The following is a 27917-nucleotide window of genomic DNA, read 5'->3' on the forward strand; positions in this document are numbered from 1 at the left end:
AACCTTGGTAAAAGAAAACTAAAACACACCAAAGAGTAAGTAAAAATACTTTATTTGCGATATTAGGAGACAAAATAATCTAAAAAAAAAACATACTTCTAGCAGCCTATAGATCAACCATTAAGTGTTAAACTTAAAAATATCACAATGCAGTACAAGCACAACAAAATATAGTTTCGTGAAACACCAGTATCATAAATATGATTTCTTAAAACTATATTATTGACAAAACTGTAATTCATTAGAAGTGTTTGCTGCTTCATTTTTTTATCACGTTGGTAGTAATACTGATCTACATTTGATGTTACAATTTGAAGCGACTTTTAAAGATGCTACAGTTTTATCAATGAGCCTAACCTAGTCAAGGACCAGTTTCAGTTAATAAATATAGAAATTAAAGAAAAACTGCTTATATATACCTCTTCATAGACAAAACAATTTCTTATAATAAACAAAACGAGAAATAATTTATTATGAATCTCTCATTACATGTTATGTGACTGAAAATTTGCAAGTAAAAATCTTTCAACAATCAACACAGTAAGAAGTTTGTTCTTTTTAACATTGTATGGTATAAACAATTTTGTCTAACAGAGGGTTAGAGAAGATTTTCATTTCGATGCAATTTACAGGAAAACTGTACTAGCAGTTTAAACAATTTACTATAAAACGTATTTATAAGTCTATACAATTTGATGAATTCGAGCCAGAAAACCACACCATCAGACCAAAAATCTCGAGTCTATCACAATCGTCTTAATCTTTTAAAGACAATTACATTATATTTGTTTGTTGATCTCAGCATTATTCACATTCGATATTGGTACCTTTTGCAAATAAACAACACAATAGATGATAAAGTGGAAAAACCGATATAAAACAATGAATAAAATTGAGAAATCTTTGGTAGAAATATCAATCTTCGTGCTCTCATACGAATAAAGTACTGTTTATTTCTGGCTTGAAAACTACTATTATGAATTGTGTCAAAAAACATTTATTTTTTACAATTTCGTCGCCAATACGAGAAAATAACGTTGCCTTCAAGCTTGCTATCTATCCAAGCAACGTGACGTAGGCAGTTGGTGAACGGACTTAGAGCGAAAACAACTTGAGAAAGGCCGAAGGCGGTACTGGAGAAGGCGGAGTGATGCCGCCCGCTTCTTGAAGTCGAGCCCGAAAATCCGGGCATTGATCAGCTATGCAAGGGTGGCCTAAAGATTTCCAAAAGAGGCAACGACAATATTTGCATAAAGAAAGCATCTCGGCATATTGACGCTCTTCGTTTAATCCATATGTCCTGAAAGAAATGGAAGATCTTAGCAAAAGCAAGAGGCAATTAAGAAGATTCAAAAGTTAGATTAGGAATCCAAATTTTTGTGGATATGGATTTTAAAAAAATATTTTTAATAGCAAAACTCCACACGGAGAGCAGGTCTAGCGAATCTGAAAAATGATAAATATTTATATACTGCAATTGTACATCGGTGCATTGTGAATTAAATGGATAAAATAAAAAATCATGTTAATTATATACCATAAATAGCAAACGAAAATAGTTACTAACTTTTTCAATGAGTGATAAACATTATTCCAGTCAACTTTTCCTGTATCCTTTGGTAAGACTAGTTCAATTTGTTCGGGAGAAAAATGGAACTTGGTTAGTTCTCGCCATACCCTTTGCTCGCTGACTATCGAGCAAATTTGATCACAAGATTGAGCACCAGCCAATAAATCTCTATGGTCGGACAGTCTTAGAATAATCTCTCTGATACATTCCTCAGGAAGGTTGAGAAGCTTCGGATGGAGATCTGGATGGGGTTCTTGTATTTGAAATTCTGATCCCATATTGAGAATTCTATTGATTTTGGCGGAGTGTTGGTGCCACAACAGCTGAGATCCTAACGGCCCTAAATTACACTTCTAGTTACGTTTTGTTACCATTTTTATCAAATTGAGCACAAACCTCCCCAGCATGCAGACCGTTCAGCTACGCTCAGGGCTCGAAGCTTGTTTAACAATCGCCGGAAACTTCTAGGATTGTGTTGGCTAGAGGTCGCGTGTCTGGCCACCTCTTCAAGCATCGCCAATAGTGCTCTCTGGGCGCATCCGGACATGTTGGTCATTTGCTGACCGATCAGGTGGTCGAGGAGGGCGCATATGTAGTTGAAACGCCGGACGTCTCGGACAGCATTGCGGAAATCAAGTCGCTTAACTGCCTCGTCAAGTTCGTTAAAACCTGCAATCTGAGATTATACCGAATTAGTGTTATTCGCTTTAAAGGTTGTGTGATTTTTGGAATAGTCATTACCTCCTTTGTACTTTTTACGGTAATGTGGCAATGGGGTTGGTGACTTGCGGACTGGTCGGCAGAATCAATATTTTCTTTATCTTCTTCATTGTTCTCTTTAAATCTGAAAGGACGACGATTTTGGAAGATTTTCAATTTACAGTGTGTCACGTTAACAATTTATCTCCTATTTAATTTCTTTATTTTGGACATTAAAAAAAAAGATTCAAACGAGGATCTTCCTTCGTTTTTGGAGTAGACCTTAGAAATTACCTCGTTGCCTCCCCCCGCACGTTACAAAAACTTCCTTATTTCAAATAGAAGCCCCAATTTTTTGCCATTTTTTTTTAGATTTTTCGTGAACATTTAAGATCAATTTTATGTAACGTATTTTACCTTCAAAACACACCGTTTTTAATTTATTCCGGAAAATTTGTAAATTTCGACATCTACAAGGTCTCGTGGAAATCGGTGTAGTTCCCGAACCGCTTCGAATTTCTGAATCTGCCTTTTAGTGCTAAGAAAGGACCTAATAAACTAGGTTTTAACGTATTTAAATCTTAGATAGAGTCTTCAATAACCTTGAAATTACGTCTCCGAATTTGTATGATTTCAAATGTCAATAACTTGTTTATTTCAAATGGAATGTTCTATATTTCTCGACGGTATCCTGTTAATAATTGAAAAAACTACAAATATTGTTAATATAATCCTATCTCTAAACCCAGCCCACGACCTTTAAAACTAGGTGTCACATGACTTTTCTTCTCTATTCAAATTGGAGAGGTTCTATTACCCTCTCTTAGGGGGTTGTTTGTTCAAGCGTTAAGCGTACGTCAAAACATGCCCTCTATGTCACACACCTAATTCTGAACACGATACCGTCGTGAAAATTGGTATATTCCATCTGAAATAAAAAAATTATTGATGTTTCAAATCATGTAAGTTCGTAGATGTATTCCAACGGTTATGGAAGACTTTTTTCAAAATCAACTACTTCAAAACGTAGCTTATTAGGTTCTCGTTTAGCCCTGGAAGGCTTATTTCGGAATTCGCAGCGATCAGGGAACAACACCGATTTCCGTTGGACCTTACAGTTGTCCAAATTTTTTAATTTTCCGGAATAACTCGAAAAAGCGAATTTTTAAATATAAGATATCTTATATATACAAATCTAAAAATTTTAACAAGAAACTTAAAAAAAAAAAAAAATTGAGGGTTCCATATAATATAAGGGAGTTTATGTGCTATGAGGGCATACGGATCACGTGGAGGAGGGTAACGATGTAATTTTTGAGTTTCACTCTTAAAATTACAAAGAGATCTTCGTTTGAACCTTTTTTTCTAATGCCAAAAATTAATAAATTAGGGGGGTAAATTGATAATGGGACACCCTATGTTAAGAATGAATAAAAATGCAGTATTTCGATTTTCAGTACTTTTTCTCATGGTATTTTGCTTATATCGAGATTTTTCTAGCTTCAATTCCCCACATTACGACTTTTCAATTTTTAAATCCTCAATCTTATTTTTTGTCATAGGTTCGGCATTCAATGGGTTTTTAGTACGCAGATTGGTTATTTCACATAAAACGTAAAAACGGTGTTGATAATCGCGACTCCATCAAGAAGCGTTGTGGAATAAAAATTGGAATTTACCGAATAACCAATGAGTGTGACATTCGGTAAATCCTGAATATAAATTCTCAAATTGTAATTACAACACTAAATATAACTCAAAAAACGGCATGGCCTTTTGTGTATTAATGTGCCTCATATTGGTTAATCCCTCTTCCTACAGGCTTACTAAAATATCTTTGATGCATTATGCATGCTTAAGAAATCTGCTGGGATCTGGTAATGTAAATATACTAGGTATTACAACATGCCTTACAAGGCATTGTGGCAATTCTTTATTAGAATATATTACAAATGTTATTTTCTAATTGTTCTAAATAATACCTTTTTATACTTGCATATTGTGAGATAAAGTTACATTTCTTAGGTATTATTGAATTCTCTGTTTATGCCTCTAAGGCCAAGTATTTCTGCCTTCTATTGTATTTTATATTGTCTATCTCGTCCATTATAAATGCTCAAATTCGAATATTTAAATATCACAATCTGATTAAATTAACAACAAATTAAGAAAAATACCAAGTAAAATTGTGTTTTGCAACTTGTCAATGGCGGCGAATAACCGGTGAGCTTTGTGACGTCAAAATGCTAGCCCGTCGGTCAGTTTCTAATATATCTATTTTTGATTTATTTGGAAATAAAAACGTTTTCAATCAATAATCCCTGGAAACTCTTGACTTCCGAACAAACACTAATTTTGACCCACACACTTCAATAAAAAATGTTATTAAGGCCACTGACTGTCCTATTAGCAAAATCATCAATATTCCTTTTATATCATCGAATTCAAATGCCTTGTAACGTTCTCCACCCGTTCTACCATCGTAGCGTAGTTTCTGCATCCTGGAATCGTAAATAAACCCATCGGCAAAGTCACCAAACCATTTCGCTTTTAACCCAACTTCATTGACCCAAACTAAGAATTCGTTAATCGCCTTCAAGTAGGGAGAGCCAAGGGGTACTATGTAGGAAAGGAAGTACGAGTTTGGGCACTCGGGTATAATGTGAAGCAACGGATTGAAATTTTTGTCTGAGAATTGAGTGTGAATCAGCAACTCACTATCCAGATATCTTTCAATACCTCCTAGGTAGTGGGCAGCGGCGATTTCAACTGAAGTTAAATTGTCGTCAACTACTTTCATTTTCTTAACCACTTTCTTGGCCAAACGTTCATAAAGAGGAATGGGAATCCCCCTGAAAGGGTTGATGGATGACCTCATGCCCAAGCCGCTTTTATCGAACTCTTCTAGAGTGTTAATGTCAGGCAGGTATTTGTTGGTCGTGTATACCGAGAGTAATGCTCCTGAGAATACAGTCGATAAAACTATGGAATAGACGTAGAAGCTCCCTAGAAACATTCTTCTTGAAAGCCTGCTGTCCGTGGGAATTGTGTAAGTTACCGATTGTCCCAAGAATGACGCAAACATTTCTTGGAGGGCTTGGGCCAACGAAGCCGGACGAATCCTGAAGAATTTATTAATAATCCCGCAGCCTAGCAGTACTAACAAACTAAGCCCGGCAAACTTTCCTGTGACAATGTGCATTGTTCCCATCCATTTGGACAATTTCTCAGCCTTGGGCACTATCAGACAAAGTTTGTCAAAGTGGAACATGTACGTGAACTCCAAGCCCTCCGCTCCATAGGGCATCATAAACCTTGAGTTGCCCTGAAGGTCCACTATTCTTTCTAAAATTACCTTCAAACTCCCTCTGGGAGTTCCATTTTCAAACATTCCTCCATAGAATTGAGCGTCAGGTTCTAGCGATAAGACCAGCGTGAAATTCAAAAATTCGGACAGGCTGGACATTGCTACACCATCTGCTCCATAAAATGACGATGTAGATGGTATTTTCTTATATATAGTGGATCCTTGCAGGAATTTGGGGGGATGTGCAATCGCTGTAGGGTACCGCTCGAAGAGCGATAGTACCAGGGGACACCCATTTAGGTCTTTAACATAGTTCAGCAGCAGGTTTGGGTACTCCAGTATATATATGCAAGGGTACAAGACCACTTGCCCACAAGACTGATGCTTGTTGTTATCATGGTGGAAAGGCTTGTAGGTGAAAATAGAATCTTGGTATTCTAGAGAGCATGGGAAGTGAGCGATAACGTTGAGTATGGAGAATTTGGACCACAAATGTGTTAGCAAAGCCTTTATAGTAAGTAGGTTGACTACCATGGTTGGGAATATTAAAATTGTGAAGCACCGGGCACTTCTTGTCACATTAAGAGTGTCTGTATTGCTGAAGTAACTCATCAGTACTTCTGGATTTTCTCCCATGAATATACGCACCATGTCCGCATCGATGTGACTTTTCGCCTCTTCGAAAATGCCGGAAGCATCTTCTTTGGTAATATTTTCTTCGTTTTGGTAAACTACCACTTCACCTATAGTATTCTCAGTTGCATTTATTTCGTCAGATTTTCCTCTTTTCAAAAAAACAAACTCATTTTTAAGCCAGACGATCTTCTTAAGTGACTTAGAGTTCATCGCAAAGAAACCATCGAGTAAATCTAAAGTAGACCACTGTCCTTTTTCCTCCTCATATAAAATATTCGTAATTAGAACATTTTGAGATATGTTGAAGTAACGATCATAAGGTTTGTAATTCTGGAATGAGAAACATTGGTGAATAGCTGCAGATAGTTGACTTAATAGCAGACGGGGCCATAACAGCATTAGGAGTAATACTGGTGCAAATTCAAATATCATTGTGTCTATTAAACTTTACTTCGTGGGCTGTTACAGCCTTCTAATGAAACTTTTACATTAAGGCAGGTAAACTACCGAATGGGGTTTAGTTGTCTCGGAAATGGTGATTTCCGAGTCCCTTTAAAGTGTCAAAATCAAAGTAAATTATCATTTAAGGTTTAACAAGTGGTTGCGTGCCGAAAGCAATAAATGCCAAGCTGTAATTATAGAGTCTAGTTTCGAATTAAAGTAAGTTAAATTTAGAGAATTAGGCAGTGTTTGATATAATTTGTTTGGATTTCATGTGGGGAGTTGCTAGATACGCGGAAAGTTCAAAAAATACATCCCAGAAGAACATAGAAAAAATTGGTTTTCGATACGTGATGAATACTTTCATTTGAACGGAACATCAAATCGGAGTTAGATTCAATTCTGGGGGAATCTGGTACTTCGTTAACAACTGTAAAATATTGGATGGTAGACTTTAAACGGCGTCGTACGAGCTGACAAGACGAACTTCGCAGGGGTCAACCCAATGGCACTCCAGATCTGACTACTTCAGATATTGTGGTGAAAATCCATAAAACTGTACGGGAAGATCGTTGGGTGAAATTGAGCGAGTTAGCAGACATCAAAGGTATTTCGAAAAGTATTGTTCATCGCATTTTAACCGAACATTTGGATATGAGGAAATTATGCGCAAGATGAACAAAAACAGCGCCCCGAGGATGTTCCAAGGCAGTGTTAGGCAAAGTTTCGCAGCAATAAAGCGGAGTTTTTGCGCCAATTTATAACCATGCCTAAAATACGGATCCATCATTTCACACCTGAGACGAAAGAACAGTCAAGACAATGAACTCAAAGGGGAGAATTGACTCAAAAGAAGGCAAAAACCGTTCCATCACGTGGCATAATTTTTATTAATCTATCTCTCTAAAGGAAAAATCACGAAGAACATTATACAAATTAATTGCAGTGTTTACGTGAAGCAAAGAGGAAAAAGCGATTCCATTTGGCGAAAAAAGGTCTTGTTTCATCAAGACAACGCACCAGCTCACACTTCCGCCATCGCGATTGCCAATATTTTAATCAATTTGATTTCAAACTTTTCCCCACCCACTTATATACCAGATTTAGTCCCATTAGATTATTTTCTAATAATTAAAAAAAAAAACTCGATGTAAAGAGTCTTGCCAATAATGAAGAGATGGAGTCCGAAGCTGATGCTTATTTTGAAATATTCGAAATTTCTAACTATAAATGGGGTAAAGAAGCTATAGAATATTGCTGGAAATAATGTCAATCTCAAATGAGAGTATTTTGGGAAATAAAGTAATATTTTCCAAGTTTTCCTTTCTTTAAGTGTTAGGTTGTGTATTTCTGGGACTATTCCTGTATAGAAAACTGAGTTACCAAGAAGTTTAAGACTCGATTAGATAACATCTCAGAAAATTTCAATGGCAAACTCATAGAGTTTTGCAAATTATGGAATTATCTCTAATGTAATTATGAGGCAGACGTTAGGAATTGTGAACTCTTCAAATTCATTGATGACTCTTTGTTTTATTAATTATGAATTAGCAGAATTTACAAATTTTATTTTATATTATTTTTGTTTTAATAAATTAAACATATTGCGATAAATTTTTGGACAATTGCTAAACATTTTTAGTTTTCCTCATGGAATTTATAAACATGCCTAGGTATGTTATTGTAATTTTTTTCTTGGAAACGAAGCGGAATGCTAAAAAAAGTTAAGAGATCAAAATGTATGTTTAATAGGTTTATCTGAATATTACATGAGAACCGCAAAAAAACAGGGCGATATTTTTCGCTGTAAAAAACAATCAATTTATTCACTGGCGACGCTTCTATTTAATGGGTCGAATAAATATCTGATAATTATTATAATAAGCCATGGAAAAATTGTTAAAATCGACCAAAACGCTGTTAAGCTATTAATAAAACACTCAATTAAAAAAACTTAACTTCCTGTATCTCGGCAACGAAGCATTTTCGGACCCACGTTTATACGAATTTTTTTCCGTACTTTGCTAAGTGGAATCTCCTTTAGGCTTTTGTCACTTCAACGTTGAAACATCCTGTATATTACGACTGACTCTGCTATTGTCTTGCCTTCTCAGTTCCTGGAAGATACCTCAATCCAAAATAGAATCTCCGATCCTAGGCCATCTAGTAGTAGCAGTGGTAGCAACTTCATTCTACAGTGTTTCATCCCTAGATGGCTCTGTCAGGCTACCCGTCTCTATCTTATTTCTAATTTTAATCCTACCGTGCGTTGAAAAAAATCGAGTCAAGTAGGCTTTGGAATTATTCGACATCGAGCCCGTATGTCTTTGATATATTCTATGTAGTCTTGAACAAACAAATAAATCTAACTTCACTTAAATATGACTCCGTTTACGTTTATTTATTGGATTTTATTAAAACTAATATTTTCCACGAATTTGTGTGTTCGTTAGTTAAAGTGTTCTAAGTGTTAAAAATGATATTTACATTGAAATAAAAAGTCTTTACGGTTGAGGTTTATTTTCGGAATGGACTGTTCATTAACGGAAAATGGGCCTTTGAAATTCCACCCTGTCTTTTTAGCATTTATTGTAAATGGGGTAAGTAAATAAATATTAATTAGATTTATTTATGTTTCATTTTTTCTTGACTGGTAGTGAAGATTAAAATGAAAAGTGAGGTCAGATTTATTTGGTTATGTTCGGAATTATGTATGCACAATATATCACCGACATACGGACTCAGTGTCAAATAATTCCAAAGCCTACTTAATCGGATTATTTTTTGAAACACACGGTATAATACTCAAATTTATGAATTACCAAATCTCCAATTTGTACTATAAAGCGTCAAGAACTTACAACAGGTCAAATAAAAGTATTTTGGTTTACTAATAGTATTTTCTTACGGATCAGCATGTGCGAACCGAAATGTCTGCCAGGAAAATCCCGAACGGGATTAACTTCTTTGTTCCAAAAATAGCCTTAAACTTTCTTAAGTACTTGAACGTTGCTAATTAATTGCGCATTTCAGACGCGCTCTAAATCCGAACAGCAAAAATGAAAAAAACATGCTGGTAAAAGGCGTAAAACAAGACCAAAATGAGTTTATTCTTGTTTCACCTTCATAATCAAGTCAATGACAGACCTATCTAATAACAGTACTTGGTACATAATTATTTACTTTCATAAATTTATTATTGCGTTTCTCAATTAGGTAAGTAGGTACAGTTGAATGGAACAGAGATATTAAGCGAAACAATTTATAAAAAAACCGAAGACAAAGTAGAAAAGTGCATGAGATTCCACTTCAAATCACAAATATCTTTAAAAATCTATTAATTCTGAACGAATATTGTGAAAGTCCACATCATAAGAACAAAGAAACGTGTCTAATCACGCTTGAAGCTGGCGATCGATGGCCTGTGCTCGGAAAAATAAACAATTGAATATGGAAACTTACTTGATCTGCTTGCAGTGTTCGAGGACCTTTTTCTTTTCCCATCCCTCCTCAGTTTTCACCCATGCTTCCCCAGGACTTCTCCAGTCTTTCGATATAAACGGCATGCTTTAGATCTGTTCAAAATTCAAAATATTGCGTTTCTTCTGACAAAACACAAAACAGCTGATATAAACATCAACTTTCCCGTCTAGTCGGCTGGTAGTGGAGTGCGGTGGCGCCTGCGCAAATTTTGCTAGGAATCGCGCATGTCTTGCGGCTTGCAAGGAGTTCTGGTGTGGGTTGTCATTTTAGATCGGGACTATGCATTTTGCATGGAGCATGCCCTGGGGCTTGAAACGAGTTTTATTTTAAATCGGGACTGGATATTCTGTACTAAGGAAGATGTACTATGTTGATGGGAAGGATCACTTTTCTTTATTTACAAGAAAAGAATTATTGTAGTACTCAGCAAGCGTTGATAGGGCGGATATATCCTTCGAGGACGCAAGGGAAATACGGAGAATCTACCTGAGTTTTACAGAGTATCTCAAATTTCATGATTTTATAGGTCTCTCAGTTATTGCAGAAATTACAACTGTCCGTAATTCTAACCCTGATTTTTGTCTCTATCGTAATTTTTTAGATGCAGGGGTTTTAGAAACAGTATTTTGGGACCTTCTCCGCATTATTGTCATACACCAAGATGTCAACACTTAAAGTTTAGCTAGTAATTTGGTGGGAATCGGAATGCATAATTTTGTGCACGTATTTATTGGTTGATTGAAATCAGCGAATGTATGCACCTATATATGTTATGTTCATTAAGTAATGGATTAAATTGTGCACCAACAAATTATAATTAAATTATGAGAATATTAGTTCTTATAAATTACAAACTCTTGATATTATGGTGGATAAAATTTTATTGTTTAAGTGGAAATGCATTATATTGCATTATTTATATCCTTAGAAATTCTTTGATTTTATCTCATTTATGATCAACACTACTTGTAATTTCAACGAGCTGTATTAAAAATGAAAAATGCGATTTACTGAATTACTTTATTGTTCTGCTTAATAGTAAGTACGGCCAATTTAAATACATACAATATACACTTCCAATCACACACTGTGCATTTAAACTAGTTTTTATATTATTCATTTGCTTCCATAATAGTCTGACGTGGATACAAGAACCAAAATTCTCGGAAAACGTTTTTGAATGGGTACTGATTTACCCTGTAAATTTTTAGAAAGGTTTGAATTTTAGAAGAATACAGCAACGATTATGGAAGGAATAGCGACATATTTAATACATTTATTAATTATGCTTATTTATTTATTAAAAAAATATCATTAACAGCTAAAAATGTCCACTGTGATCAGTGATTGTGATGTGTAACCTGGATATGTAAATAATATGTCTTAGGTATATGATTTTTAATCTATAAACGAATATAAATAATTTTGTTCATGTTACTAATCAAGGATCAAACTGTTTTTTATTTGCTTTAAGTTTGTACAAAAATTTAACGAACTTTAGCTACTTATATGTATGTAGTTACATAAAAAATCGTTAAAAATATAAAAAATTGATTTACAAAAGTACGAGTACAATGATAGGCAAACAAGACGTATATTTTACATGCGAGTATTATACTATAAAATAGATACCATATTTCCTTTTCTCCACACAGTGCGGCTTTAAAATGCCAGAAAAAATATTATAAGGTATAGAATTGAAAAATTGGAACTTATTATGGTGTTGGTTTTGTGGCAGACCCTGTAAAATAAAAATAACACGTGTAGTGAATGCAAGAAAAAAAAGATGCATGTTTTTCCAGTTTTGTGAAATATCCATTATTCATTGTTTCATGTCCGCACTGTATATCGAGTGTCAAATGGCAGATAAATTGATAATTGGTGTCATTATTCCCTTTCTTCGTTTTATAGTGAGGGTCTTGAAAATCCTATCCAAGCGAATCTTTGAAAATATATTATGAAATCAAGCGAGGCCATAATAATTTTTCATATGAAGTTTAGAGTTGGTTTCGTGACTACTTTGTTTTTTTTTCCTCCATATTTTCCGAATGTCCCCAAGCTGAGATTAAGACATGCCGAGACTTAAGCTCAGCTTGTAGGCCTATGGGGAATACGGGGCTTGACCTTTTCATAATGAAACCACATTTTACTGAGTGTTGCGAGTATTGCGACTATGACGATAAAATGGCAACACACACGTTTAAACCGTAGTTCCCACTTTGTCGGTTTGAGTATCCTGCAAGTTCTCATATAAAAGCGCGAATTGAAATATTATATAGTTTCTTGAATTCCACCGGGGACATGCTAGAGAAACGATGTGAGACGGGAAATAAAAGTTCACTCTGCTGATCTTTAAATATAAATAATAAATTCCTGATGTCTCTTTGAGAGAAGCGATATTAAAAATCTTCCTAGTACTGCTTTGCAATTTTTTTCAACCCTTTATATCTCTTGCTGTGAGAGATGCTCAGTTGTGTAAACAAACAGCACTGGGTGGACGAACACTTCGTCTTAATCATATGTGTATCGACTTAAAAAATATAATTATTTACAACTAAAGTGCTCACAAATACAGTCGAAAGGGCAAAATTTTCAGTAAATTTTGATAATTCATATATCGGAAACATCCGGGTTGATTTTCATGATTAATAAAAAAGATTCTGAAGTTCCTTTCTTTTTATAGCGATTGACGAAGAACAATCTTGAAAAAAAATCCTCAATGCTATCAAAACATGATTCGCGATATCGATTAAAGCTGCTAAATGGTATTGGCATGGCATTTTCCTTTGTCTTGTATAACATTGAGTAAACATGTTTTTTCTTTCGAGACGAGTGCCCGTCAATTATTCTGGAAGAAACCGACTATCGGAACTTTTTTAGTTCAAGAAAATTGGTCCCGAAATCTCTGAAATATAAGCTACCAAAAATTACTGAAAAATTTATTGTTTTGACTGTTATTGTGAGTAGTTTATTTGGTAGTAAAAGTTAACAATGCTTTATTACCTTGACATCAAAGTCTAAATGCTAACTAAGCTTATTAACTAGTGACTGAACTTTTACTTAAAATGAGAAACGTTCTTTTTTCATGATCTTGCTAATGTTAATATAAAATGTACAAAATACAACTTAATTCACTGACTGATAACAAAATATTTCCTAAAGCTTTTTTTCTTGATTTCTACCCCGAATTGACTGCTAACATATTCCTATGGATGGAACGAGAAAGTTATTGAACTTGTGATTTGAGTTATGACTTAGTTACATAGGATAAATGTGATGCGTCCAGTATTAGTGAATTGAGTCGAGGAATTGGTGATATTGATGCTCTGACATCAGGCTGTCATTGATGTGTCTGAAAAAAGTTTGTTATAAATAAATTTAAATTTCAGAATATTGACAAATAAAATGACAGTTTCCTAAGCGAAAACTAACGAGTACCAATAGTTAATGTGGTTTTGATTTTGACCATTCAGCAACATTTCGAACCACTGTAATCGCAATACATGTTGCGATTAGTGGTTCATGTGTGTATCTATATATTTATATACACATGCTGTATAGATAAATATACACGCATTGCGAATACAGTGGTTCAAAATGTTGCTGAATGGTCAAAATCAAAACCACACAAGTGTGCACCATTGCTAACTTTATTATGAGTAGAAGTGGAGCCCTAGTTTAAATTGCAAAGGGTTGTATCTTTTTGTAATTTGGGCAGTATAGAAACACAATTTGTTTATACCAGTGAATATAAGAAGAGATAATACATTCCTTTTCTCTGCCAAGTAAAGGTAGTTCAATAAAGGATGTATATACAGGTTGGCGCATTTATCCTTTTGATTTAAACAAAAATATAAATCAATTATAAAAGTTGCAATAATTATGGCCAATACTGTATACTATTATACAAAGTGTCACGTATATCGAGATATCATAATTTTTCCAAATTTCCCAAAATTCTCTGTTTATTTCCATACAAGTTGCAATAAAAAAATTGTCGAACATTTGATAGAACTATCTTTTTTGTATAAATTTAAATACGTATTTTACCGATGTCAAACATGTAATAGGATCTACATATGGAAAACAAATTGTGACCCTTTAAAATTCGAAAAATGAATTCCATGAATATCAAATCTTATTCAATTTGTTAAATTACCATATGCATTTCTTTTGCATTTTTTTTATAATTAAATATTTTGTGCAACATTAAGCCTGGGTTTTAGGATATACGAAAGAGTAAGCGTTAAAAAAGTTTTTAAAGATATTTGGACGACTCTTCCATTTATATATATATTTTTATTCGCTTACAAAGTGGAAGTTGGATATTCAACAAGTTCATTTTTTCAATTTTAAAGGACCGCGTTTTTTTGTATATGTAGATTCCATTATATGTTTTTATATCGATAAAATAGATATTCAAGTTTATGCAAAAAAAAGTCATATCGAATGTTCGACAAGATTTATATTTAAACTTATGTATAATATATATATATAGAAGTAAATAGCAAACTTGGTAAAATTAAGAAAAATTACGATACCTCGAAATGCGTGACAATTCGAATAATAGCATATAAGGTAAAGTACATTGAAAATCATCTTTTTAACCCCTTTCTTTCGGATGTGTATCGGTGATCCAGATTCACTGTATATTATTCGTCATTCCAGTGGGGTTCGATTGTCCATGGCGCTAGACGTCTACGTGTGGGAGGATATGTGGACAAGATAAAATGCGAAAAAAAAAAACAGATAACCACATGAACATACAGATGGTCCTGTGATATTACTTGTGGCTATATAACACTCGTTCAGAAATAATCGTAAATTATCAGGTATATGCAACGATAGATTTTACTTGAGAACCCTTCAGGTACCTGGATAAATTATAAAAAGCTTCTATTAGGGCCCTCTATTAAAAAAATACTCTATATGAAACTTATGTTGAAATTTACGAATTTTTAAACTTTACCACCACTAAACGTTTTACCATGTGAAGATAAGTTTTGCTGGTTCCTTTGTGTGGCCAATGGCGGTGACTGATTTCTTCAATATTTAGATTGATTGAGAGATAGATGAATTATAGTTCAGTTTAGTATTTCGAAGGTGTGGGCAAAACTCTTAGTTCAACTAAGAATGTTATTAATTTCGTTCATTTTTAACAACATGTCGCAATATTTTGTGCCCCCCAAAGCTAATTGGTATTCCGTAAAGCTTATTTACTAGAATAAAACCCAACCTAAACGTCTATGTTAATATTGTTAATTAACGCCTTGGCTTCACGTCGAAACTTTTTTGCTCTCCATTGATGAACTTGGGACTTCACGGCACAGGCACCCATTATAAGCACCTGCTAATTTCGACCTTCTCGGAAACTCACGATTCCCTCGTCCCAAGTTTATCACTGATGGAAAAGAGGTGTTTTTCTCTTTTTCCCCTTTATTAAACCGGAGTGATTCATTAAAAACTTTCAAGGAAAAAGGCCGTATTTGGCGCATGAACTTCATAATGGCCTTTGCCAAAGTCTGGACCTAACAATCAAATGCAGGATTTATGTTCGGTTTTAGTTTACTTCTTGTTTGAAAGTTAGCGCAAGCAGTTACGTATTTCTTCATGTTCATAATAAAATTGTTTTCCAAAAATCTTAGAGGATATTTTGGCACCATTGGCAGCAAACCTCATAATGTAGTCTAAATGTTTTTACGGAGTTGGCAACATCAGCGGGAATTTGAACTTTCTGATAGTATTTTTCCCTTAACCTGTCGCTGCAAGTGAACGAACGTGTTCGAAATGCAACTCCGTTACGTGCTTCCATTATTTCATACAACTGAACTTTATACGTTACACCCGTTCATTAATAGCGTCATGTTGTTATAGCAAAATTTTCCGAATTAAAACTGAGGTTTCGACAGGAACTTTATTTCAACTTGCTGATCTCAATAAGCCTTTTGTGCTATAACTGAATCGCGCTGGTACAAGAACTTTTATGGAACCTTTGTTCCTAAGCGAACATTCTGAATATACGGGGAAATAATGATGGGGAGCTTTCATGAATTGTCGTGTACAATAGATTAAGATAAATATGCAACGAACATGGATCGAAAACTATACAAGTATAGGATACAAATGTGAAAAAAGAAGGAAAGGAAGAAACAAATGTGAAAATCAAAGGCGATATTGATAAAGTGATGCGTGAGATGCAGATTTTAATTATTACATTTTATAAGCTAGAAAAAGTGTCAATATCTCCGAAACGATACAAAAGTTTGTTACTCTAAAAAATGCATTTTATTGCACTGCTAATTGCGCAATTTTGCCATAAGAGAGAAATGTATACAGGGTCTTTCATAAACATACTGACAACTTTCAGGAGATGTAACGCTGATAACAAATATTTAGATCGAATAGAGCTAGATTCGCAACAGCTTCGTCTCCAAGATACAGAGTGTTTAATGTCTGATTTTTAAAAATTCTTTACATATATTATACCAATGGTTCGGTTTAAAGAGTTGAAATTATGGACATGCTATGGCGGAAGAAATGTGCATGTTCTGGAATAGGCAAAATATTTGCACCTATACCAGTAGCGTTTGTGTGGCCACTTAATGGGATATTTTTAATGAACAAAATGTTATGCCATTGACTTCTTTTAATACGAATATATTTTTTTAATATTTCATCTATTCTTAAAAAGCGGTATTATAGAGTTTTGTTGCTCAAGTAGCCGTTTTTAAGAAAAAAACAATGATTTCTCACACGTGTACCTGGTGCAAAACCGGTATAGATTTCCAAATATGTGTTTTTTTTAAATTTTTTAGGGGGAATGAATTTAACTTGCTTTCAGTTGAAGTAGAGGATATGAAGGCAACGCTTTTTTGTCTAAAAAAAATATGTCCGCAAATTAACGATTTTGACTAGACGAAATAAAAGTGTATTATGGTAACAAAATATGCTATAATCTAATGTTTTATGTAGATCCAGATAAATCAATATAAAATAGATAAAAAAACAAATAAATATTTTATGACAAATTTACAAACTTTCGGCCATTCTCCTCATTACGTACTTACTCCATACCCCTTTTGAAATATTTAAAAAGTGTTAAAAACAGAAACAAAACCTCGGTATCTAGGAAATGAAACGATTTTGTACCTACCTTTATTTGATCTAAATATTTGTTTTTATGAGATCTATATCCTATGAAAGTTTGTTGGTATACTTATGAAACGCCTTGTAGAGGACGTTTTTTAAACAATTTTCTTCTCGTAAATTACTGCGTCGTATGATTTGCTATTTTATATAGTTATTGTTGGCTATAATAACTACAGAGTTATATTTTTTTTGGAAATACTCATTAGTGGTGAAACAATGGTGGCTTAAAATATACCTGAGAGAAATCTGTGGTACTCTGTGGAGGTCGATAAAATCATCTTTAAGAAGTACCAAAAAAAAATCGTTAATTGATGGAAACACGCTTCGCATGAACCAAAAATATTATGAAAATTCGAAAAAAGGCAACGTTTAAAAAAAAAGGCCATGTTGGCTTTGGAAATTATTATCGATAATTTTTTTTATAGCGTTAAACAAGAAATATTCGTGAGGTTTGTGCAAAAGTCAATGAGTTAAGAAATGTTCTCTCAAGATTTGAGCGAAGTCGGTCGAGTAGTTTTCGAGTTCTCGTGTGTACTGCGTGCGACATTTCGGATTTCGAGAAAAACGATATTCAAGTTTTAGAGAACGAAATGCCAAATGTGAGCGTCCAAACTTTCATTGGCCTTCCGTGAATAGCCTCTTAAATACCTATCAAGCAGATTTTCCCTTAACAAATCCTCATATATCGGCAAAATGTTAATTTGACATCTTGGCCAAGAAGAAGTGGGCGGTTGAATTCGTCTTGATCCAGCGTCACCCGTACTTGCACGATCCGGCGTCATCGCACTTTTAGCCAGAAATAATACAGAAGGAAACTCGAAATTAGTTTCACAGTTCTCCTAGAATATTCTAGAGATGTTTTGATGACATTTTAAGGCAGAAAAAGAAATTGTCGAAAAATTTTTTCCATTTGTATTTTCCCCTTTAATTCCCCATCAAAATATATGGTTAACGACCTCTTATGCCGAAAGTGCCGACGCCGTTTCACTGAGCAGTACCTTCGGCGCGTTGTATTCAGTACTCTGCCGAATGGTGCAGACCGAGCCGACCGTTCCGGACTCATCCAGGACGTCTGCTTGTTCAGTAGTTACTATGGAATTTCGGAAACTTATTTTTCATGCTTTTCTTTCCTCCCGCGTTCTTTTCCGCTTTCGCCTAGTTGCTTCTATGATTTTTTTTTCTGTGGCGTATTGTAGCGCACTTTTCTTCTTTCTCCGTTATTTGCTGATGCAAGTTTCCCCTGCTGCAGAAACGGTTTATAATTTTCTTTTAGAAGATGAACTTAACTTTCCATTGATCTCCGGAACACTATAACGATCTTTTGAATTATTATCAGAAAATTTAATATCCCGGAATAAAAGCTGCATCAGGGTCATGCATCACTCAAACAGATACCTCTAGAGCAGTGTTCATTCAAGAAAACTACTGGCCTGGAAACACTTGGAACTTAGGACTTCCAATGCAACGTCAAATAGTCAATTGGGATTTTAAAGAACGGAAATTGTGTATCGACTTGTCTGGAAATATGGAGCGTAAAAGATTAAAGGTTGGCATTACTTTCTATGGGGGAATAAATGGGTGCATATCTGCAAGTAATTGGTTGCGAAAATAATGAGACCGACGTCTGGCTTTGAATATGAGAAGTTTTTAAAACATCGAACCTGCGATTTTTACCAACTTATTTGAGTATTCGATTTATAAGAATAATAAACAAATAAAACCAATTTTAAGGGCTTCGCAGTTAGACTCCGACAAAAGAAACCATTACCGGACGCAAGCTCGAACTTTGCACAAAACTTCTTTGTGTCCATTCTCGAGCGCAATTTGCCCTGCTCCATCCTCGCAGTCCTACAGCGATTACATACAAATAAAATATGAAAGTGCTTACCTATTGTCGTTCTCCATCGTACTCCTTCGTCTCCTTTGAACAAATATTTCGCTGGTTGCCTCTACACAGAGGAGGATTAGCTTCTTGTCGCAGGGCATCGGATTTTGATCCAGCAACATCTGCCCTTTAAGGTTCCCCGCCAGCCCTACTTTGCCATAGTGCGATGTGTGCCAGGCTTCGCATGACGTATCCAATGCTCTGGTACCGTCCAGCAGGGCCCCATGCCAGGCCGATTTGATTGGCCAGTGGGGGTCGGTCATCACGTTTTTACCTGATGAGCGTTTCATGGAGGCCACTTCTTGACATTAACAAAGTGTCGTTTTAACTACCGTTAAATGAGAAAATTCTGGGTTGGTGGGAGAACGGTGCTCCTCTTCCTTCGAATATATCCATCCACGAATCGAATAGTACCTCACCTCTGAGGTTGCTGACTGGTAGTACTCGGTCCACTTGCCTGACGATTGAGCTGACATCTTGTGCTCGCGATGAAAGGAATGCTCTGAAAATCAAACAGTAAAGTTTGTTTCGGATTATCCAATTTATCCTATTAGATCCTCAATTTTTGAGACATCAAAAGATTTTTGAAATGCTGCGGAAATTTCGTGTGTTGCTTCCCACCTCCAATTTGTATTGCATGCTCCGGTAACACCCTTTTTTATTTGTAAAATTTATGGCCACCTATCACAGAACTTGTATTTTTTGTAAAATTACACAAAAATTATAGTTCATTTTAAAGAGAAAAAAAAAATTTAATGATGCTGAAAACAAATATAATTTTTATTTTAAAAAATTCAACTCTGTTCTAACTCTAAAAACCGTCAACTTCTAAAGTTTTTATCTTTATCACCGTAATTTACTCAGAAAGTGTGCTTATAATGTAAAAGTTATATTTATGTAATTAGGGTAATGAAAAATTAGGAGTATTTTGCCAAAAATCGAGTTTTTGTTTATAACGTGAGAACAGAAGACGATAAAAAAATTTTGAAACCGGCATTCAGTTTGTCACAAAAAAGACATCGAATGTGCCTTATTAGTTTTTTTTCTATCTTTACTGTAGTGTCTGTACTGTTTCTTAGATTCTCTCTATAAAAACATCGAAATTCAAAAATTGCTACAGCAGACGTTCGATAACGTAAACATGTTATAGAGGAAATATTGCATTAACGTAAACACAAAGTTCGTACTATATACTTGGCGACACGCAAAAAAACGCTAATGGTAATAGGAAAAGCAAAAAATCCTTATTCACTTAAAAATTTTAGTATTCCATTTGATTATGGCTGTTTAAAAATCGAATATATGTATTAAACATTTTTTTAACAAATCGTTTATTATGTAAATTACGTTCGCTAATGTAAACATTTAGATAAAATTAACCACACTTGATTTGGATTCCATAAAAAACCGGACAACATAAATATTATTCAATTTCAATCTTACGTAGCTTTTTTAGTTTCATATCTGTTTTGATAATTTCTTTGATAAATTGTAGGCGTTCTTATTTTAGTCATCACTGGATATTAATTTTACCAACAGTTGGAATTAATTTATCATTATACAAGGTGAAACCTTGAGATGCTTTTTGATTTAGATTTCTGAAAACCATGTGGCAGAATCTAAAAACATTGTGAGATATTTTTGAACGCAATTGTAAAGTTTTATGTTTTCTTAATATTCCTTTTTTTATTCATGATAATACATCCATTCTGAAAAAAAAAACAATTTTTTTGACAACAAGATGCAATTTACCAAAAGAACGTCAACATATTTAAAACAAATAAACAATAATAAAAATAACATGTTAGTGAAGAAACATTAAGTGTCACTAAGTACCTAGATGAAATGGAGATACAAAGGTTAAATTGGCCTCCTCGTAGCCCTGATCTAAACTCAATTGAACATATATGGGACATGCTAGGAAGACGTCTATACCACAGATAGTTAGAAACCATTGAAGACCTTCGAGTGGGAAAATATTCCGCAAAAACTAATTGTTAATCGCGTCCCAAGTTTACCCGACCGTGTGACAGCTGTCATTAGAGCACGACGAAGAAATAGGCGCTATTAGTGTTTATTGATCTTTAATTTGGATATAAATTTACGTTGTTCGTTTGTTCGACATGATTTGACTTTTTTTGGTAAATAGCATATTTTTGTCAAAAAAATATTGTAATTCCTTTGAGCATCGATTGTTATATATAAAGAAAAACGAAATATAAAGCTCTACAATTGCATAAAAAGATTTCACACAGGGCCTTCCCATTCCTTCAAAAGGTGTTCAAGAGGCTAGTTCAAAAAGCGCCTTTCGGTTTCACCTTGCATAATGACAAAAAAGTTACAACTTTTGTCGAAATTAATATCCAGGAGTGATTACAATGAACACAAGTAGAATTTTGTCAAACAAATTATCAAAATCGATATAAAATTAAAAAAGCTGTGTAAGATTGAAATTGAATAGTTTGGTTCATGTGTTTAGTTTATATCATCGAGCACCTGCTGTATGTTGCAACAATCAATTTTGCTAAACACAATTTTTGTGGTCGGTTTCAAAAGTCACTTAAAATTTTCGACGAAAAAAATTCATTTGCAAAAATAGTACTTTTTATTGACCCACAATTACCATTTAAGGGGAAATAATAATATTCGCTTGAAAGCGCTATTTACCATACTCTGTATGTTGATTTATTAATTTATTCAAGAAAAATCCACGTGGTCGGGGAAAAAATGCAAAAAGGTAAACAACTTTGCTTCTGATGCCCAGTTTTCTTTCCTCGGAAGCCGGCTTCAGGCAGCTGTAATAAAATTGTGTTTTCTACAACAATATGCGATTTCTTATACTTCTAACCCTCGGATTTTATTTGCCGTTTTAGGAATTTCACAGTATTACTTTGCACTTGTGTATTTATGATACAGGAGCTTCGTTTGTTCAAGGAAGACTGCGTGCTTGAACAGGGACAAATTCCGACTCCCCTAATCAAATCGTCATGCAAATAAACTTTACAGTCTCAAATAATTTTAAATAAACAGTGTGCAAAATTCTCGAGGAAATACTCAGTTATCTGATAGCGTAAAGTTTCAAGGGGGTCGCCCAATCCGACAAATTTACCGTATTTATTTATCGAACTGAGATCATTAAGATCAGCAGAGAAGAAAATTGGCATTAATTAAAAACATGGATTGAAGCGTTTTCTCTCACTGTCATTCCAGGCACGCATTTATTAAGGTTCATTATGGGAACTTGTTTCAACTCAAATTGACTCCTTGAGAGACTAGTATTCCTCCCCTTGAAATTTACCCTCCGTCTCTTTAAAAATTACCTTCATGGCTTTTATGGGCTCTTCTCACATCTCTTAATATAGCTAAGTTAATAAAAAAAAAATCATTTTCCTGCGGAAAAATGTTTCGGACCCGTTAATTTTTAATTTTAAGCGCACATTTTTTTAGCTAATTTCCATTTACACAGGGTAACTCAAAAGCAAGTTGAGATACCTCATTTAATTTTTTTAATAAAAATGTTCAATTACAACTTATATACAGGGTGAGTCGGGAGGGTCGTACCAAACTTCAGGAGCGTGTTGTACATGAAAAATAAATGTAAAAAAACTCAAATGTTGTTATCCAATTTTCGTTTGTTTACAAGTTATAGCGTAAATAAATTTTTTTAACTAGGATTCTATTTACCATAAACGTACCTTTGGTATTAGTGATATTGATACTGCTTGATGTTTATTTTCGAGTTAAATTAAAGTGTTACAAGATGCCAAACATTTATTCAAATTTAGAATATGCAAATATGGTGTTTGTTTATGGTTTTTGTTATGAGAATGCTAGAGCTGCTGCTGAAGAATATATATCGTCAACGGTTTCCACATCAAAGACATCCTTCTAAAAACGTATTTATCCGAGTGTTCAACAATTTGTGCGAGACCGAAAAGCTTCCCAGTGCCAACATATCATCTGAACGATCTACTGAACAAAGCTTGGAAGAAGTAGAAAATATCCTGGATCTAGTAGAAGAAGATGCAACGACCAGCTCACGAAGAGTTGCTACTCAATTGGGCATTCCACAAAAAAGAGTAATAAACACAACGAATGCTCTTCATAGACGAAGCCGAAAATGTTTAGAAGTTAATGGCAATATTTTTAAACATTTACTATGATATCCAAACGTTAATTTATGGAATTTCTTCTGAAATTTTTAATTTTTTTAAATTTTATGTTTTAATTTTATTTACGCTATAACTTGTAAACAAACGAAAATCGGATAACAACATTTGAGTTTTTTTACATTTATTTTTCATGTACACCACGCTCCTGAAGTTTGGCACGATCCTCCCGACTCACCCTGTATATTGACGAAGACGCTTAGTTGAAGTTAAGTAAGTTTGTCGCCACTGTGCCGTCCTCACTTTGTCTCATTTGAGGCTATATAAGTTTTTTCGGCGAAGACGCATGTCGCCTAGTGCCGCTTCACGTTCCTAAATTTTGAAGCAAACTACAACATATGGCAACACAAGTTTCGCATTGTTCTTTTGGCGCATGGACCCATTAACGGCCTCTATGCAACATTTTGAAAGATCATAATGGATACCTACCTGAAAGTGCCTTTTAGTCCGGCTCGATGGGCCTCTCGGTAACAGTCATAATCCGCTCCCCGCACCCCTCCCGCGTTCCCAGAATATGGTTCGTTGAGTGCAGCTATTCGTAACTGAAACAGATCATAACTTATGCAGTGTCTACTTCAATTCTCCATAGCATTAGAATTCTTTCACCTTAAAACCTTTACGGATATGAAATGTTTCAGAAAGCCGCGGAAAATTGGACAAGTTGGTGGTTTAATTCTAAAGCAATATCGGCGGCGTTGGAGGAAGTGAAGGAGTAGTAACTCAATTAGACCTCTTTCCTTTGAAAAGTAATAAGGCAATAAAGTTTAATTTTCTTCCCTCGTAATACGCATAAAGTTTACACACACACATTCTATATTACGCTCATTTAGAAACAAATTGAGGAAAAGTCGTTGCGAATTTAAAGAGAACGTACCTAAGCAGAGAAAATAGCCATTATTTACGCTGCTTTGTGGGACTTTTTATAGGCTGTTGAGTTGCAAACGAATTTTCCTTTGAAGTGGATAGGCAATTTGAAAAAAAGGCGGTTGTTTAACACGTTATGCCAAGTATGATGAGAAATTGATGTTTTAGCGAGTTTGAAAGAAGAGCTGAGATAGTGCACTTGGGTTCATTGGGAGGCCCTTAAAAAGAAAATGCTGCTTATTCGCTTTTCACTGGAGAATTGAATTTCGTAATTTTTGACATTAAATAAGTAACGGAACTGACCTCCAGCGAGCTCTTGGAATCGAAATGGTTCAATGAATCAAAAAGCGCGCAGATTCCCACAAGATTCGGCGAAAATCACACAACAACGAAGAGGCGTCCAGGCTCTTGATGTCCAGATTTACATATAGATGACTCAAGCGGACCAAATCGTTCGAGCTGGCTTCCTCGGAAAAATAAGCGATGCAATGGGACAAACTTGGCACACAACTTAACGTAGAAAAGTATTTCGCGGAGAAAAACTCTGTCTATACTGCTTTTTAAGTGCATTCGAGAAATGTATTTATTTAATTTTAAAAAAATGTATAAGTAGCATGAAATATACAGAAAGTTATTTAGAACTCTCACATAGCTCGAATTATTAAGCCCATTTCCACGATATCTAAGGACAACTTATTTGCCCTTTAGATATTTTAACATCAATGGTATTTACCGATAATACTGGTTTCCTCAGATACCAAGAAACCATTGATCAGAAAACTCTACTTGACATTATTACGGAGGCTTAACGAGATTTCAAGTAAAGTCAAGTCGAGCAGCTTGAAAATGAAGTCATGCTGTAAATACTTATAATAGTTTCCTATAGCTTTATTTTTCTGTGGAAACGAGTTTGAAATAAGACATGTATCGTGGATTTACTTTTAGATATCGATAGTATCATACACGACAGCATCAGAGAAGGAGAGGGCGAGATGAAGGCAAGAGAGTGGGTAATAAGACAGGTTCTCCTCATTGAACAACATAATGAGACATGCCAGTGAAATGCCTCTCACTGATGAGCAAATAAGTAAATATCTAGTCAAGAGCATTATTCAATTTATCGATTCGATGTTAGCAATAATGTGTCAAATACCAGTTATGGCAAAACTCCTTAGTGATGGAAACCATAAAGTCCGAGAAGTGAATTACTACTAACTAAATATATTATATTTAGTTGAGAACAGCAAACTTTATAAGAGTGTGCATAAACATAAAGCCTCTTTCAAACTATTCAACTTTGGTCTTATCATTTATTAAGTACGGCTATAAATCCACTTTCCATTCCGAATATCGGGCCGATCTGAAAGTTTCCTAAAAATTGCAATATTTCAAAGGCAAACATTCCACCCCCAAAGATGGATACTGTTCCTAAGAGTTTTTAATATGCAATAATGAAATTCTTTTATCTCTCGTCAAAATTTAATAAATTTCAGAACTTGCACCCCATAATTCATGCGGCATCAGGCGGAATTCCAACGGTGCCGGTGGAGCATTAGACAAATTTATCGTCCATCTTAAGACTATATAATATAAAGAGGAGCTTATTCAATGCTAAATCATTTTATTAGGAAGTAACACGATCGCAACTTGCCCGTTGGTAAAAGAACTGAAAAATTTAAAAAAATTTACCACCGTTGAACCCTGAGGAAGACTTGATGTGAAATCGAAACGTTGGTCAAAAGTAAGATATGGAGTTTCATTATCCTTCACTTGCAAAACTCCCTGCATCCATTCGATTAGAAAATGCTATCGCTTACAATGCTCGTATTAAATTTTAGTATACATCTCAGTTCCCGAGATATCACGCGTCAGCCCAGTTGGGGGTTGAAAGACTAACGATAACTTTAGGTGCTCTTCTTTTTCTTTTGTTGAGGACTTTCCTTCCGTTCAAAACGATTATTGATTTATTCCTTTCAAGTAAAAAAACAAAAATTAAACGTTGCACAAAATTAAATTTCGTTTTCTGCTTATGCTCGAGCATGAATATTCCGAGGGTGCAACACAAGCCCTTAAAAATGTTGCACGATTTTATGGCCGCCTAGACGCTGTGGTTTTCAGTATTAGCATTGCAAGTTACTTTTATCGCTACTACAGTGGAAATGTTTTATTCAATTTGCTTTTAAATAGTTAATAGGAAAGTTCTTTCTGAATAGCTCTGAATTAATTTGTTGCGAAAAAATGCTGCTTTTAAGAGTCTTTCAGAGAAAATTGGAACTATGATGCTTTTGACAGAATTACGAGAGGAATTTTAAATGGAGCTACAGACACTTTTTTATTTTAAAGTTTAAAATTCAGTAGGAGGAAGCAGGAAGTATGAAACCGATAAAGTTTCTGACATAAGGAAGTGGCAAAAATATTATAAATAATTTCCTTTCTGCCTTCATGCCCTCAAATTTTAAAGTAATATAAAGAGTGGTACCTGAGCATAGCTGCATGTTCGCAGATCCGAGTTTATGTTTATGCTTTGGGTTTATAGCAGGAAGTATCTGGATAATAACAGATGCGGCGTTTTTGCTTAAGTAAATTTGAACGTGATTTACTTTAAAACGGGAAAGGAATGAAACAGGTGAATAACGGCGATCATTTATTTGCTTGCGGTTTTAATTAACTTGAGAGATGTGCGTATACGAGGTTGGTCCCAGAAGTGTCCGACCCGACATGTAGATGGCGATTTTTTGGTTAAAAATTCGCCCACAATACAAAAATTTATCGTTAAAAAGTTTATGTTTAAAGGTTAAGGGTGCCACGTTGATTTGCGTCGGTTTTGCAGCAGTTTTTAGTGAATGCTTTTTGAGATCTTGTGAACGTGGAAAAAATTGCTCATCGATTCGTGAACCAACTCTCATTTAAAAGGTCTTGGTCCATTGAAAATCAAAGCGGAGGTAGCTTCTGCTCTGGGAGAAAATTTGCTGCTTCGTTAGTGAAATATTGGGTAGCAGAGTTTAAACGCGGTCGTACGAGCTGACAAGACGAACTCCGCAGTGGTCGACCCGACGAAACTCTAGACCTGACCACTCTAGAAATTGTGGGGAAAGTGCACGAAATTCTATTCACAGATAGAAATTTCAGAAATTAATGCGCATCGCATTTTCATCAAAAAATTGGATATGAGAGAAAAAAAATGGGTGTCGCGATTACTCACAATTTAACAAAAACAGCGCCGTCAGGATGTTTCCAGGGAGTGTTTGGTGCAGTTTCGCAGCAATAAAGCGGAGTTTTTGCGCCGATTCATAACCATGGATGAAACATGGATCCATCATTTCACACCTGAGACGAAAGAGCAATCAAGTCAATGGACTCACAGGGGAGAATTGTTTCCTAAGAAGGTGAAAACCGTTTTATCTGCACGAAAGGCGATGATGTTAAGTTTTTTGGGATGGGGGGATAATTGTTATTGACTCTCTCTCTTTGTAGGACAAACAATAAGCAGAGAATATTACGCAAATTTATTGCAAAAGAAATTGGGAAAAAACGCCCTCATTTGGAAAAAAGAAAGTCTTGTTAGATCAAGGCAACGCACCAGCCGCCAACGCAATTGCCAATACCAATCAACTTGGTTTAAAACTTTTCCCCGCCCACCTTACACATCAGATTTAGTTCCATCAGATTATTTTTTAATTAAAAAAAAATATGTCGGTGGAAAGAGATTTGTCA

The 27917-nt window shown here is 34.8% G+C and overlaps 4 protein-coding genes across 14 annotated transcripts in view; 1 reads left to right on the forward strand and 3 right to left on the reverse strand.

The window, feature by feature from the left end:
* Window positions 1-33: 33 nt before the first annotated feature.
* Window positions 34-10328, reverse strand: LOC136341284 (F-box only protein 25). Its single transcript, XM_066286090.1, has 5 exons — window positions 10116-10328; window positions 2312-2414; window positions 1967-2246; window positions 1568-1910; window positions 34-1300 (listed from the first exon to the last, which is right to left on the reverse strand). The coding sequence occupies exons 1-5, from the start codon at window positions 10217-10219 to the stop codon at window positions 1096-1098; spliced, it is 1035 nt and encodes a 344-aa protein (XP_066142187.1). The 5' UTR covers window positions 10220-10328; the 3' UTR covers window positions 34-1095.
* On the reverse strand, window positions 3204-27866 carry LOC136341278 (uncharacterized). Its single transcript, XM_066286080.1, has 2 exons — window positions 27784-27866; window positions 3204-7682 (listed from the first exon to the last, which is right to left on the reverse strand). The coding sequence occupies exon 2, from the start codon at window positions 6642-6644 to the stop codon at window positions 4581-4583; it is 2064 nt and encodes a 687-aa protein (XP_066142177.1). The 5' UTR covers window positions 6645-7682; window positions 27784-27866; the 3' UTR covers window positions 3204-4580.
* LOC136341290 (uncharacterized) overlaps window positions 8965-27917 on the forward strand; it is a 59005-nt gene continuing 40052 nt past the window's right edge. For all 4 annotated transcript variants that reach the window (XR_010732477.1, XR_010732475.1, XR_010732476.1 and 1 more), the window contains exon 1: window positions 8965-9253. Coding sequence is in view for 1 of the 4 variants with exons in the window: in XM_066286102.1 (XP_066142199.1) it covers window positions 9182-9253 (72 nt within the window). In the remaining 3 variants the exon portion in view is untranslated. The remainder of the gene's footprint in view (window positions 9254-27917) is intronic.
* The window catches only part of Mp (Multiplexin), a 269908-nt gene continuing 253133 nt past the window's right edge, over window positions 11143-27917 (reverse strand). For all 8 annotated transcript variants that reach the window (XM_066286068.1, XM_066286067.1, XM_066286064.1 and 5 more), the window contains 4 exons: window positions 23769-23881; window positions 19503-19672; window positions 19174-19444; window positions 11143-13488 (listed from right to left, as the gene is read on the reverse strand). In XM_066286068.1, coding sequence (XP_066142165.1) covers window positions 13425-13488; window positions 19174-19444; window positions 19503-19672; window positions 23769-23881 — 618 coding nt within the window. In that variant the 3' untranslated portion in view covers window positions 11143-13424. The remainder of the gene's footprint in view (window positions 13489-19173; window positions 19445-19502; window positions 19673-23768; window positions 23882-27917) is intronic.

The sequence above is a fragment of the Euwallacea fornicatus genome, chromosome 9, assembly GCF_040115645.1.
Source record: "Euwallacea fornicatus isolate EFF26 chromosome 9, ASM4011564v1, whole genome shotgun sequence".
In the NCBI taxonomy this organism is placed as follows: domain Eukaryota; kingdom Metazoa; phylum Arthropoda; class Insecta; order Coleoptera; family Curculionidae; genus Euwallacea; species Euwallacea fornicatus.